Source organism: Myiozetetes cayanensis, unplaced genomic scaffold (genome assembly GCF_022539395.1).
Source record: "Myiozetetes cayanensis isolate MyiCay16 unplaced genomic scaffold, myiCay2020 scf31, whole genome shotgun sequence".
NCBI lineage: Eukaryota > Metazoa > Chordata > Aves > Passeriformes > Tyrannidae > Myiozetetes > Myiozetetes cayanensis.
In genome coordinates, this window is record NW_026087533.1 from 6,479,089 (window position 1) to 6,493,822 (window position 14,734).

At 52.5% G+C, this 14,734-nt stretch overlaps 2 protein-coding genes across 2 annotated transcripts; both read right to left on the reverse strand.

Moving 5' to 3' along the window:
• Positions 1-503: 503 nt before the first annotated feature.
• Positions 504-6,496, reverse strand: LOC126645568 (uncharacterized). Its single transcript, XM_050326108.1, has 9 exons — positions 5,609-6,496; positions 4,979-5,042; positions 4,659-4,718; positions 3,364-4,214; positions 3,019-3,117; positions 2,676-2,829; positions 2,356-2,423; positions 1,645-1,740; positions 504-1,532 (listed from the first exon to the last, which is right to left on the reverse strand). Exons 1-9 carry the CDS (start codon positions 5,618-5,620, stop codon positions 1,272-1,274), a joined length of 1,665 nt encoding a protein of 554 aa, XP_050182065.1. The 5' UTR covers positions 5,621-6,496; the 3' UTR covers positions 504-1,271.
• Positions 6,497-6,632: 136 nt separating this feature from the next.
• On the reverse strand, positions 6,633-13,012 carry SF3A3 (splicing factor 3a subunit 3). The gene is made up of 17 exons (XM_050326439.1): positions 12,857-13,012; positions 12,705-12,752; positions 12,548-12,600; positions 12,072-12,177; positions 11,592-11,664; positions 11,128-11,219; positions 10,894-10,976; positions 10,410-10,548; positions 10,007-10,075; positions 9,589-9,656; positions 9,133-9,240; positions 8,867-8,936; positions 8,286-8,450; positions 8,051-8,161; positions 7,611-7,701; positions 7,250-7,305; positions 6,633-6,924 (listed from the first exon to the last, which is right to left on the reverse strand). Exons 1-17 carry the CDS (start codon positions 12,950-12,952, stop codon positions 6,847-6,849), a joined length of 1,506 nt encoding a protein of 501 aa, XP_050182396.1. The 5' UTR covers positions 12,953-13,012; the 3' UTR covers positions 6,633-6,846.
• Positions 13,013-14,734: the final 1,722 nt, after the last annotated feature.

Sequence of the window (14,734 nt, forward strand, 5' to 3'; positions counted from 1 at the left end):
TTTGTCAGTGACAGGTCTGCACCACCTCCCCCCTCCAGCAGCTGCCCATAATGGAGGAGAAAACAGTCTGAATTACCTGCTGTAAGCACCAAGCCTTCCAAGAAACAGGGTGCTGGAGGATGTTTTTGACATAGAAGAACCCTAGTTTTCAGACTGTTTTCACTTGCCATGGGTACACTGACTCTGTGGCCTGAAACGAACTAAAACCACGCCCCGTGGTTTTGCCACACCAGAACAGGGGCTATAAAGTAGGAAGGGGCAGCTGTTTTCCAGCGTTTTCTATCCAGCCCCACATCCGCTTCCACCGCTGCTCAGGCAGCAACACCACATCAAGGCTGGCAGTGCCCATTGGGGCTGGGAGCGCTCTATGAGGGCTGGCAGCATAAAACCTTCCTGCTGGAAGAGCACACAAGACTCCCAGGGACCCAAACTGCCCAGCCCAGCCCTCTCGCCCTCCCGCAGGTCACACCATGCTCAGCCACACTCAAAACACCAGCACAGGCCAGAGGGCTGAAACACAGACTTTAATATTTTGCAATCTTTTCTCTAAGGAGCCAGCAGTGGCAGAGGAGAGCGGTTGCAGGGGACAGCGCCATGAGCATGTGCACAACTGGCAGAACCTTGACTGCCCAACCAGGTCTGCACCAGCTCTGTGCGCTGCAAGAACAGGCTCGAGGAGCACTGGGGGTGTTTACGTCACAGGTTCACATCTGGGCTCTGCTTCTAGCAACAGAGAACCACAGATGTGAAACAGGATCATCTAAAACATGAGATACTTTTAGAGTAATCCCATTTTCCTGCCTAGGATTTGGAGACAAAACATTTTACTCACCCAGGCAAGAGGCATTACATTGCTAGAGCAGTTCAGAACTAAACTGCTCAGAACTATACAGGTCACAGGGGGTCCAGGGAGGCTGTACCACAAGCAGGTCATTGACTAGAGAAGCCCCTGTGCCTTCAGTCAAGGCAGAATTTTCTGATTTTTAAGGAGGCCTAACACCTTCTCATTCCTGGTCCCTCATTCCAGCAGCACGGAGGCACACACTGCATGGCTCTCAGGATTCGCAATTAGTTTGCAGGTCTCTCAGGCCTACAGGATTTGGGCGGGGCAGGGCAGAATCCCTTGCTGTAGCTTTCTGAGTGTGACAGGGATGTGACAGAGAGTGTGTGATAGTGGCCTTGGCTGAAGTCAGAGAGCAACAGGATCCTACCAAGCGCTGCTGCAGAGCTCTGTTGCAGGAGGGCAGGCTGTGGAGGGTCCCGACCACTGCCTACCCCCAGAGGGAAGTGAAGGCCCTGTAATTCAGGACAAGGACCACCCCACATGCCATGACCTTCAAGAATGGGGCCAGTATCACCTGCCCAGAGCTATTGATATGAATTTTGCCATCCAGTTTCAGACAACTGGCTTTTGGGATGGCTGGGCAGCATTCCTGGTAACAGGCAGCCTTCATCCCACTGGCACAGACTGGTTTGGCAGCCTTGCAGGTTTTGCTACATCCAGCCATGTAATTCAAGCCCGTCTTCTTCATCTGGAAGGAAGAGACACATCAGCCTAGGGGTCATGCCAAGCCTTTGGTATTTTCATTACAGGAACACAATGGCAGATCTGGAGCTGTCCTGCTCTGCAGCCCCAGGCCTTACCTCACAGAAGTCCTGCCCCAAGATGCATCTAGTGATGGTCTTCCTGCCTTTGAAACACCCATCCCCATGACAGGAGAATGCTGTGCACACTTTTCCCTGTGAGAGAGGACCAGGGGAGAACATCATATATCCATGAGACTCTCACTGTATTTCAGTCAGCCCTTCGCTCCTAAGGGCTCCTCTCCCACCCCCCTCTGTTGGGATGGGTTGACAGACATGCATGTGGAGAGGAAGGCATTTTAGATCCAGAGAAAAAAGACTATCAGTGGCCCATCTGAAACCAAATGAAACTACTGAAACACCAGCGGAGCAAACATGTTTCAAGCCTCCTTTTTCTTCCTCTTAACAGGGCTCTGCAAAGATAAGCACCTTCCCCTCCACTAGACTCAGGAAAGGGCTTAGAGCTCAGTGGATCCTGCACCCTCCCTGCAGCTGCAGGAAGGCTCAGCTACACGGTCAAGTCAAACTGCCTGAGCTGATGCAAGTGCTGGGCTAGGGATAAGGCCCAATGGACAGGCTCCTTACTGATCTTTTACTTCCAATACCCATTTAGGATTTGTTCCCCTTCCAGAGGCAGATTTGACCTCATAAAGCAGATGCAGGAGGGACCTTTCCCTGTTTCCTGCTCAGGTGGGAGCTCAGCTGTCCCAGCAGCCGCAGCTCCCAGAGAGCCCCCATGGCTGCAGCAGCCTCTGCCCAGGTGGTACCTACGTTTTGGGAGGGAGGTCGGTGGGTGGTGGTGGCAGTTGTTGGTGGAGCAGTGGTGGGTGGCAGGTCGCCTGCAGACACACAAGGAGCCCTGTGAGGCTGCACCCGGTACACAGGGCCCTCCACAGCAACACAGGGACAGATTCCCCAGCGCAGCTCATACTGCAGCCGGAGCTGGTGGGGCCACCCTGTCCCTCACCCAGCTCCAAGGACAGAGCAAGCCCCCAGGCAGAAGAGACACGGTGATGCAGCCACAGCCCCTCTGTAATGGGCTCTGCCCACCTGTGCCCCTTCTGTGCCACAGAGCAAAGCTCGGCTCTTACCGTAGGCGCTGGCGTTGAGCTGCAGACACAGTGGAGTGGCACAGCACTCCAGGGCACATTGCTGCCTGCTCTCGCTGCTGTTGGTCCTGCACAGCCCCACACCACACCTGCTGCTGCACCTGGCTGTGTAGTTTGTACTGGAGAAACGATATAGCTGCAACAGCAGAGTCAAAGGATAAAATGAGTGTGAAGAGGTGCCATTACAAAGGAGCAGAAATAACTGACAGACTGCCAGAGAAAGAAGGTAAACAGGAGATGGACATAGACTTAGTAGAGCACTGTGGATTGCTCAGATAAAGAAGGAGAAAGGTTTCCCTATTGCAGCCCCCCTGCATCGCCATACCTCACAATAAGTCTTATTATGGCAGGTGACTGTTCTGTTGGAATGGGCTTCATCCTGGTAACACCTCTCCCCGGAGCACTGAAAACTCTGGCAGGTGAGCTGGAGGGAGAACACACCAGGGTGTCACCATGTAGCAAAGCCACCTTGCACAGCACCACGGGGCTGTCCCCAGCCACAACCTCACTGTCTGGAGGGACCACCCCCCTCTGCCCACAGGGCTCCCCTTCCTCGCCAGGAGATGCTCCCGTCGCACTCTGGCTCTCACGATAGACCAGCTGGGGAAGAGACACTGCCTGTAGGGCTGCAATGGCCCAGCAATGCCCCTCTTTCCATTACTTTCCTTACCATTGTCTCTTGTGCACCATCCACAGAGGTGTTGGTGGCCACTGAGGCATTGCCAGTGGCCACCACCGAGGTGTTGGTGGCAGCCACCAAAGTGTTGCTGGCAGTGGCCACCACTGAGGCATTCTTGGCGGCCACCTCTAAGGCATCCTTGGTGGCAGCCACCACTGCGGCATTCTTAGCAGTCACTTCTCTGGCATTCTTGGTGGCCACCACTGAAGCATCCTTGGTGGTGGCCACCATTGTAGCATTCTTAGCAGCCACCACTGCAGCATCCTTAGCGGCCACTTCTCTGGCATTCTTGGTGGCCACCACTGTGGCATCCTTGGTGGTGTTCTTGACAGCTGTGGCCACCACTGCGGCATCCTTGGTGGCAGCCACCACTGTGGCATCCTTGGTGGTGGCCACCGCTGCGGCATCCTTGGTGGTGGCCACCGCTGCGGCATCCTTGGTGGCAGCCACCACTGCGACATCCTCGGTGGTGGCCACCACTGCAGCATCCTCGGTGGTGGCCACTGCTGCGGCATCCTTGGTGGCAGCCACCACTGTGGCATCCTTGGTGGCAGCCACCACTGTGGCATCCTTGGTGGTGTTCTTGACGGCTGTGGCCACCAATGAGGCATTCTTGGTGGCAGCCACCACTGTGGCATCCTTGGTGGTGTTCTTGACGGCTGTGGCCACCAGTGAGGCATTCTTGGTGGCAGCCACCACTGTGGCGTCCTTGGTGGTGTTCTTGACAGCTGTGGCCACCAGTGAGGCATTCTTGGTGGTCACCAAGGTGTTCTTGGTGGCCGCAGCAACCAACAAGGTGTTCTTGGCAGCCACCACCGTGCTGTTGGCAACTGTGTTGTGCTCTGAAAGACACAAAGTTCCCCTTTGGTGAAAGAAACAAGGAAAAATACACTCAGCAAGCCCTGTGTTCTGTTCTGAGCCACAGCGTGGTCCAGCAGGACCTGTGGGAACATCTGTCCCACTGTGGCTGGGAGGTGGATGGCAGTCAGTGACAGGATGTCCCAAACAGAGTCTGTGTGCAGCTACTGACTGGGCAGCCCAAGAAGCAGGTCAGAGCCAGAAGCCCCCTGCAGTAGCACTATGGAGAGATGTTACAACAGCCTCTCTCTCTCGCTTCCAGCCATGCTGCCTGGGAAGAACAGACTTTTCCAGGGGCAAAAGCTCAAGGAAAGGTTCCTCAGTGCAGCTCTGTCCTACAGAACACAGTTTGGAGGTGAGAGGCACGAAGTCCCCATTGCACCACACTTCCCACAGGCCCCCATATTTCCCTTGGGTACAGAGCTCACCTGCTGGGGCAAGAGAGTCCTGGAGACGGATGTGCAGAGCCAAGATACAGAGCAGCAGGCCTGGAATTGAATGGGGATGGCTGAGACCACCACCTCTGCTGCCCACTTTACCCACAGCCCAAACAGCCTCCCCAGCAGCAAGGCAGCTCACCCTTGAAACAAGTGAGCAGAGATACTCCCCACCCTCCCATAGCCCCAGGGGGCCAGTGGCTACCCCTTATCCCAGGGAGGCCTCTGGCACAGCCCCAACAGCTGGGGCAGGGACAGACCCAGGATGGGGGCTGGACACACTCTTGGTGCTGCACCAGAGCCCCTGTTACCTTGAACGGGCGGGACAAGCCATCGGCGACGGGCCATCGTCATCCACCACGGCTGCAACCGGACCTGGCAGGAGGACACAGTCAGAGTTGCCCCCCTGAGGTGCAGGGCAGACACCCCAGTATGGGGTTTCTGCTACACCCCAGCACAGCTCTGGGCTCTACCTCCAGGACTCAGCCCCAGTGACAACCAGTCGCTCCCTCCTGAGAGACTCCCCAAACTCACTGAGGCCGCTGCCGGGGAACAGGAGCCCTGGGGAGCTGCGCATGCTGTTGGTGTGGCAACAACCCTCCCTGGGCCTCGCAGGCAGCACAGCCCTGCAGGCAGCTGCAGAAGCAGGGTGCAGGGTGACACAGTGACACCTGCCACCACAAAACAGTTTACTCATGCTGCTGCAAGTGAAGATGTGGCCTGGCTCTCTACTTTCATTTCAAATCTTTACCTGTTTCTCTAAGGAAACAGTGGAGATTTGAATCCAAACAGGCTCCAAGGCCAAGTTCTCCAAAAATTGTAACACTCCCCTCCTTTTCATGACCTAGGCGGAGTCACCATTCCCCTAGGACCTGGAGTGGCCAAAGCTTGTGCAGACCAGTGACAGAGAAGACAAGACAATGCCAACTGGCGCCTCTCACCTTCCAAACCATGGCAGCCACCAATCAGACCAGCTGTGGACATCCCTACTGAGCCCAGTGCCACTCCAGCCCAGCTCCAAGGCAGACAAGGTACCAACAAGGAACCCATCTGACGTGGCCTCATCCCAGGAGAACAACCTTGCCCTCTGGGGGAAGGAGAAGAGCCCATGGCACTCACCTGTCTGTCTGCTCCTGCACCTGCAGCCGCCGCCAGCACTGGAGCACCTCTGAGCAGGTGCTGTGGCACTGGTCCCGCAGCCCAGCTCCACCCCTGCCAGCCACCACCCAGGGGAAGTGTCCCCTGCGGCTCCACAGCAGCAGAGACGCAAATGGCTGTGCACAGCAACAGAGAAAGGGCTTGCAAGGCTGGAGATGTCACATGAGCAACCACTACACCAGAGGGGCTGGGTGGCCCAAGGACTGCCACTGTCACATGTGACACACGTGGCCTCTGCACGATGGACCTGCAATTCCCAAGGCAGCACAAATCTGTGGGGTATATACAGGCTACTCCAAGCACGGCACCGGGGGCCAAGGGTGCTGAAGTCACAGCAGTCACCTCTAAATGCATCATCTGTTCCCATCTCCGTCCTCCTGCACCACAAGAACCTACCAGGTCCTTCAAGCCACCAGCAGTGCCAGAGAAATCACCATACACTGTCCCCACAGCCCAACCTGACGCAGCTCATTTGGTAATTCCCTGAAAAAACACAGTGGCCAAAGCTCCCCAGGCAGACAGATCCAAGGTAAAAGCAGCCCTTAAGCCAGGTGAGTTTGTTCTGCAAAGGAGTCCAAAATAAACCACATGCTCACAGCCAGATCTAGAACAGTACCATTACCTGTCAGCACACAGTGTCCAAGTCCACGTACTTCAGAGTCAACCCTCACCATAAACATTTCCATCAGAGTGGGAGTGAAAGAAGGAATTGTTTCTGAAAGCTCTAACTGTGTAAAAAGCATTTCAAACACATTGTAATCAAACCTCTTCCTTCCACCATACGAAAGGAGACAAGTCTCTCGGCACTTCCTAAATTAAAATGAGTTTATTTTTCAAGATACTTTAGAATATAAAACAATGTCACAAGTCTGCTTTTCACAAGGGGCTTACTACAAAGTGACTCTATAAAGTATCCTTGTAATCTATACTCATGCACATACAAAATCCAGAAACTGAAGAAGTCAGAGCTGCTGCCACATCCACTCACTCCACAGATGTGGGATCCTTCTTCTGGGGACAGCTACAGCAGCCCTTGGCGCTTCAGGTCTTCATAGGTTTTTTTATTCACCACGTTCCCGCTGGAATCTTCATATTCCTCCTGGAACATAACAGTTTAGAGACATTGGGAACAGCCTTCAAATTTTAGCTGCAGCAGAAGCCACTACACATGAGCACCCCTGCCAGAACCTCTGTGCAGAAAGACAGGCAACAGATCTGCCAGCAGGTCCTGGGAAAAAGAGCTGATCCAGAGCCAGTCATTACAGGCTGTATTTCCCACTGTTGCCCTGCACACTGTTGAAAAATAGCTTGGGACAGAAGCTTAGGAAAAGGCACTTGTGTAAGCGAGGACACTGCTCCCACGCAGCAATGGGAGGGTCCCACGGACACGGGACTGGAGGCACTGAACACCTCTCACTGCTCACCTCTGTATCGGGCTGCCACCTCTCTGAAGCCTTCTGCTGTTTCAGCTTTGCCCACACTGCAAACACAAAGTCAAACAGGATCTGATGCCATTTCCCTTGAGATACTCGTTTTTAATGCAGTAAAATACATACATGAGCTTTTTTTCCCCCCTTCTTCTAAAACAATTCAGCAGTTCAGAAATGTACTTAACATCCATTACAAAGTTATAATTCCTGTGTGATTACTGAAAGGCACAGAACTGCAGCAAACAAGGCTTTAAAGTGATAGTTCAGGATGGGACACGAGACCAATGTCCAAACCCACCCCTTCAGAAAAGGTGATGTTCTCTCACATGTTCCCTGTTCTGCTATCACTACTTACATGAGACTGCATCCTCAATCTGTGTGACGTTGGCAAAGTGTGCCGTGTTGGGAATGCCCAGGCACCGCATCCCATGGGCATGTCGCCACTCCTGCGGGGGAAGAGATGAGAGGTCAGCATGAGAGGGAATGCCATGTCCTCCACACCACCAAAGACCACAATGACATTAACACCTGAACAGGGTGCAACGAATACTACCAAAGTACAAAGCTACCAGTCCTAAAAGCTTCTATGAAAGTATTTTTTTCCTGTACTGTAGACAGTGACTGTTCAGCATAAGCAGAAGAGATCTCGGTGTGCCCTACACAACCTATGGGTCCCACTGCATGGCCCTGACCCCTGTCATAAGGGGCAGAATTGCTACCCAGGGACTCCCAAGTGATTCTCTACAAGGACTGTATGAACACAGCAGGGCTGTTCCTGCAGTGAACATCACTTACTGCAAAGTGCCGCTGGAATGCCTTGGGCCCTCGGTAGGTGTAGTTACCACAGATCTCACAGTTGTAGTTAATGTTCAGACCATGGAGTTTATACAACCAGTATGGGATGGGCTGCAAGCGAGGAGACAAGAAGATGAGGATACACAAGGATTAGGTTGCATGGCAAAGTAGCTCAAGCAAGGGAGCAGTGTGGAGTGACCTCTCCCACTTCTCCAGGCCTGACAGTCTCAGTTACCTTGCCATCCCAACCAAGAGGCAGATTTTTAGGGTTGTAAATAATTTCATTTTCTTCATCTTCACTCTCACTCTCACTGATCTGCTCTTCCTCCTCCTCCTCCCTTTCCTCCCCAGTCCGCGCCTGCTTACGCTGCACATTCTCATGGGTGAGGTGTCTCTGTTCCTGGAGAAAAGAAGGCATTGTTCACACACTGTGACAACAACAAAGTTGAAACTTTCTCAATGTACAGAAGGAGGGAATGGAAGATCAGTATAAAGCACAGAACTCCAACCCTACTCAGCCAAACAAGTTCAGTTTTTAGTACCCTAACGTTTCCTACTTGCCAAAACCAAAAACCTTGTACCACCATTTGCACTTCCATGGTGACAGGTAACAGCAGCAGCCACTCTGCTGAAAACAATCCCCCCAAACCAAAGGCAAGCAGCAAGGCAGAACAAGTAAAGGTTTGCAATACCATGTGACTTAGGCACAAAATAGATGTGGTGCTATCTATGAAAGCACTGGGTAAAGATGTGGATGACCAGTCACTATTTGACAGCTCTGAAATAAAAAGTTCAAAGAAAAAATAAAATCCTTACCCCAAGAACTTCTACATACTCATAAATCTGAGCTTCCAGGAATGCAAGATCTTTATTTCTTTCAGTGTCTCTAGAAATAGATAGAGTAACTTTATGAAATGCACAAGTTGAGCTCTGATATCTTCCATTTGGTTCAGCACTATTTGGTCTGACATGAAAAGCTTCTAATCTCTCTGTAACGACTACACAAGAGTGGCCATTACAGAACACCCCTCATCCAAGAGGAGAGAACATCACCAGCCTCAGAATGATCTCTAAGAACTCACCTTTTGCTTCCTTTCGTCTTTGGATTCTTAGCAAACAAGGAAGGGTCAAGTGCTTCCAAGGATTTGCCTTTAGTACTAAAAAGCCTCTGAGCACGCTCCTCCAGAGTCCTACAGAGAAGCAGGGAGAGGATCAGTCCAGACCATAGTTTTACATTTCCCGAGAACTATTTGAATTCATGCAACAAAATTCTAAATGTAGTTTTTATGAGATCATTAGATTCCTATTATCTTTGCCTTCCTTCCTCAAGTCAAAGTCTTCTGTACCAGAGACTCCAGTAGAGGATCTGGTCAGAGCAGCAGATCTCAGTACCTGCCGCTTGGTTCTTAATGTTTTATCTTTCAAACATCACTAAGGTAATACTAGTACACAGAGATGACCAAATAAGTATCCCAGAAAGGAATGTGAGACAGAAGACCTCAAAAACTGAAAGGAACTCAACAAAGACTGCACCTTACCCACCACACTTCAGCCCCAGGGCCAGCAAAGCTGATTTTAACCTGTCCAGTCCCAAGGAGGCCAATTCCTGTTCAATTAAATAAACCACTATAAGAGATGATCTGTTCAACACATAAAATATGGATATAGTCCACTTTTAACTCATTAAAGAAATAAAAAATCTGATGAAAAGTATTCAAGAAAGGACTGTCAAGGGTGCACCCCTCCTCACTGGAAAATGAGGAATGTGACAAATCTAACCAGGTCCTTCAAGCTACATCCCCCCAGCTGGAGAAATTAAATCATTAGCATCATCGAAGTTTTACCCAGAAAGCACAGAGCCAGGGAGGAAAGCACTAAAATTATGCCAAGAAATCAAATGACTGAGCTTCCCCCTGCTCCAAATGTGGTAGTAAGTGCAGAACACTGGAAACACACCTCCCAGGAGGAGAAGGCCGAGAGGTCCAAATGGGCGCCGGCGTGGGTGAGGGCACTGCTGGTCTCTTTCTGCCAAGAAAACCACATGCAAGAGTTGCATGACATCCCACAAGGCTTCAGGCCATAGAACATTTTAACCTCCAGAGAAACAGTTCATTTCAGAGAGAAAAATCCCCTCACTAAACTGAAAATTGAACAATAGTAAAGATGCAATATATGCCAACCTGAAACAAGGTTCATTTCAAACCAGTTGCACTGGGTTTCAAATTCAGGTCAGTACTACCCTGCAGTCTGGTGACACAGAGTTGCAGCCCTGTCAGGGTCACCCCCAGCAATGACTTTAAACAAATAACTCATAGAAACCCCTCAAACACAGAACATCCCACAGGCTCAGGCTGCTCACCGGCCAGCCTGGGAATGTGCCGTTCTCCCACTTTTTCTCAAACTCCGTCTGAATTTTCCCAAAAAGTTCATTCTGGTCCAGTAACGGTTTCACTCGATCTGTGTAATCCTGCAGGTACTCAAGGAGCATTTCAAGGTACCTGGCAGGGGAAGCACAAGCACAGGTAATTCACTATCATCCTCTACCCACATCTTTGGACAGTCACTACCCTCTAGTGCTGCAGAGGGAGGTGACTGAGGTCAGGACAGTTTTCCCCACAGAATTTCTGGGCACAGCAGTTACGAGGGTACAGTCAGGCCCTTCCTCAGAGCAGAATGTGGCTCTCCACATCTCTGCTGCACTATGTCTTTGCTTGGGGCTCAGACACACAACTGAGCCCAGGGACCCAATTTATGGGAGTTAATCACAATCTCAGCAGCTGAATACTTCAGAAGCAAATTCCTTCTCACCAACTGCCATAAAGGAAGCAGGTAAACAGGCTTACCTCTTATATTCAGCATTTTTTCTCTCCTTAGGAATATCAAAGAGTTGGTCGAATGTGGATAAGTAAGTGATATAATCCAATTTCTAAGAAAAGAAAAGCTGAGTCAGAGTTCATACACAGCCAAATTAACATCCAGGTCCCAGAACACAGCAGTCCCAGCCCGTGCAGGGCCTGGGGATCTCTAGACCCTGCCACACCAAGCACTGGAGGTGCCCAGACACAGCAGGCTCTCACCTCTGATGATTTCAGGTTAATGTACTTGAGATAACAATCATGCAGATCCAAGTATCGTCCGTACCCTTCCTCATCCGTGAACTCCACCAGATCTGTAGGAAAGATCATTAAGAGCTTTATTATGAGCTCAATATTTCCTACTTATTATGCAACTGCCTTAGAACTGGAAAAGGATTAGCTGTGAACTCATTTATGCTTAATGAAGGCATTACAACGCCCTGGACACTCATTGATCAGCCCCAATTGCTGCTCTGTGCAAGCATCAGAACATTCCTCAGGAGCAGCAGCACCACTGGGGAACATTCCAGGGACTGCAGTTCAGAAGAATTTAAATGACAGAAGAACAATTTTCAGAAGTCGTTTCATAAAAGGGAGGTGGGGCCCTGAAATGTGCAAAACAGATCAAACAACCCATTAGATAATGGGTTGATAGTTAGATAATCTCAAGCAAACTATACACTTACTCTGAGCTTCTTCACTTGGGTTGTCTCTGGCTTTCAGCAGCTCCTCAAACTCCACTGACATGGGAACACAGATCTGCAAGGGCAGACACAAGTCACACAGTGATTTACTTCAGCATCTGTACCAGAACAACAATATAAAACCACAGGAGGTGGCAAACAATGAAACTGCGAACAGAAAAGGAACCTAAAGCGCTTTTTCAGCTGTCTTGCACAAATGTGTGCCTTTATCCATCATGAGAAAAGTGAGCCCCAACTCCAGGCCAGTTGCAGAATGCTCCCAAGCAGGGAACACTGTGAGTGACCAGCACTGCTCTCACTCACACGCTGCCTGGCCCTGAGCAGCTCAGGTGGCAGCTAGGTGTTCCCAGGACCTGTGTGTTTAGGTAATTAAACTGCAGAAAACAAAAAGTCTGTTTCCTGCAGAGATGAGGCCCAACAGACCCCAACCCACCTGTTCCTACGGAGCAGGTAATTACTCACCTCATTTGGGTGCTTCCGGTGAAATTCCTTAATTTGCTTCAGTCTGTTGTAAAACTCCGCAAATTCATTTGGCCCAGAAATGGCACTGAGCTCTTCCTTCCGCAGGCTGCGAGTCCAGGGGCAGGGAAAACAAGGTGACACTTGCACAGCCTCGGTCCAGGTCTGTGCTGCAGTGTCTGACTGCAAACTTCCGACTCCCGTGGGACCTCCCAGCCCACGCAGCTCAGAGGCTTAGGGCCACATTCCCCTGTCCTGCCGCAGCCCCTGACAACCCCCCGGGGCAGCCACAGCCTCCCCACGACACGAAACACGGGAGTAACAAACTGTCCCGTGTGCACTCGGGGGCTGCCCTGCATTCAGTCCCCGGAACCCGCTACCTGCGTTACTCCTCGGGTGTTTATATGGACTTAAAGGACGGCCAATTTCCTCACCGGCAGGACGCGCTCAGGCACACGAGGGCCCCCGGGCACACTCACCCGTCCTTGTCGTCGTACAGGTCCCGCAGGTTGCCGCTCACCTCCATGTACCTCTGCGGGACAAAAGGGAAAGCCCCGAGCGCCGCAGGGCCCGTTAACCAGGCGGGCCCCGCTCGGTGCCGGGCGCCCGGCCCGCCCCCGCTCTCGTTGCACTCACGTCCTGCATGGCCCGCGTCCGGTGGTCCGAGTTGATCTGATCGCGGAGCTGCGGGGAGAGAGGGGCGGTGAGCGGGGGAGAGGCGGGCGGTGAGCGCGGCCCCGAGCGGCGACCGCCCCCCCGCTCCCCCGCGGGGCCTCCGCCGGGCTCACCGTGGACTTCTTGGTGAGCATCTCCTTCACCATGACGTCCATGAGCCGCTCCCGCTCCTCGTGGTAGCGCCGCTGCTGCTCCAGGATCGTCTCCATCGCGCCGCCGCCGCCGGAAGGCCCTGGCGCGCCCCGTGTGTGCCCGCCGGAAGTCTCCGGCCCCGCGCGCACCCCGCACGGAGGTTCCGGCCGGGCCGCCCCCGGTGCCTCCGTCGGCCGCAACCTCTCCGCGGCATCGCACACTTCGCCAAACGCAAAGCTGTAACTAAATTTTAACTCGCCAATACATTATTAATATTTTTCTGCCATGTGCGATAAATTACTTTAAGCCAAAAGCAACAACAACAAAATTCGGCTTAATTAATGGCAGACAAAGTTGTTGCGGGTAAGAATACTGTCTTTAATTACCCCCCTTCACTACAGGCTGCCCCAAAGTACGTCACTGCTTCCTCTTGAATGCCTGTCAAAAAATAAAAAACAGAGATAAGATTCTGAACTTAGTGTTCTTCCATTTCCCTTTGCATGAACCTTCATCCCTGGAAAGGGAAGGAGTTGAAATCCAGCAATGTCCCATCCAGCCACGTGGCCTCCTTATTTTGGGCTGCTGGCATCAAGAGAGTCAAGGTGGGACAAGACCAGCCCCCGTGTGGCCTTCATCCTCATCCTCCTCTCCCACGAATGGCAGCACACCTGGGAGGAAGTGGGAGAGGGTTGGTCCAGAAGGTGCCATTCCATCCTGGGGCAACCACGGGGGTTGGGAGCTGAAATACATGGAATCACAGAATAGCCTGAGCTGGAAGGGACCCACAAGGATCATCAAAGTCCAACTCCTGGCCCTGCACAAGGACCCCCAGGTGGTGGTTTGGATCTGGTTCTGCCCATCGGGGCTGACCTGCAATGGTGGTGCAGGAGAGCACAGCTCAGGCACATTTGGTGAATGCTGGGGCCTCTTTCTGCACCCTCAGTGCTGCCCCTGCACCCCCAGTGCTGCCCTGTGCCCCCAGTGCTGCCCCTGCACCCCAGTACTGCCCTGTGCCCCCAGTGCTGCCCCTGTGCCCCCAGTGCTGCCCTGTGCCCCCAGTGCTGCCCTGTGCCCCCAGTACTGCCCTGTGCCCCCAGTGCTGCCCCTGCACCCCCAGCAGCTCCTCCACTCCTCCCTCCCCAGAACAGCAGCCCCAGTCTGATCCCCCTCGCACTGCTCCTTGTGCTTAATAAAATTTCCACAACTGTTTCAGACGTGCACTCAGGAGTCTTGGGGGATGTTTGTGCATGACATCACCCTTCCCCTTCTGTAAATCAGGCGCTGGGCTGTGCACAGCCATGACCCATTCATGACAGGGATAAAATCCAGATGTTCCAGCGCTATGTGCAGCTGGGTCATTTCCTTTTTTGGTTAAAAACGTGAGGCTCTGGAGAATGACTGAAAGAGGAGCCCAGGGGCCCTTTGTACAGAAACCTTTTGTGGTTAATCCCTGGAAAGGGTGCTGCAGGAACCCTGGGCTGTGGTGCTGCTGCTGGAGAGCTCAGCCGGAAACCTCGGGGCTGGGGCTGCTCACTCACCCTCTGAGGCCCCGCAGCAGCACCAGAGCCCAGCATGGGTCACAGGGCAGGAACAGCAACAAAAACCCAGCTGCCAGAGCGGGAGCCTTTGAGGCAGTCAGGAATGTGCCACTGCCACAGGCCCAAGCGGAGCCCTGCAGGCCGTGCCTGTCCTGCCCCCGCGCAGGGGATCTGAGCAGAGCGCTGGGGAACAGGGCAGGCGAGCCCAGGGGAAGCCATGGCAGCTGTTGGTAAATGTACAGGAATCTGTGGAAAATAGTTTTATATGTTAGGGAATAAATGGTTCCTGGGCTGATAAACACGAGTAACGAGCACACAGTA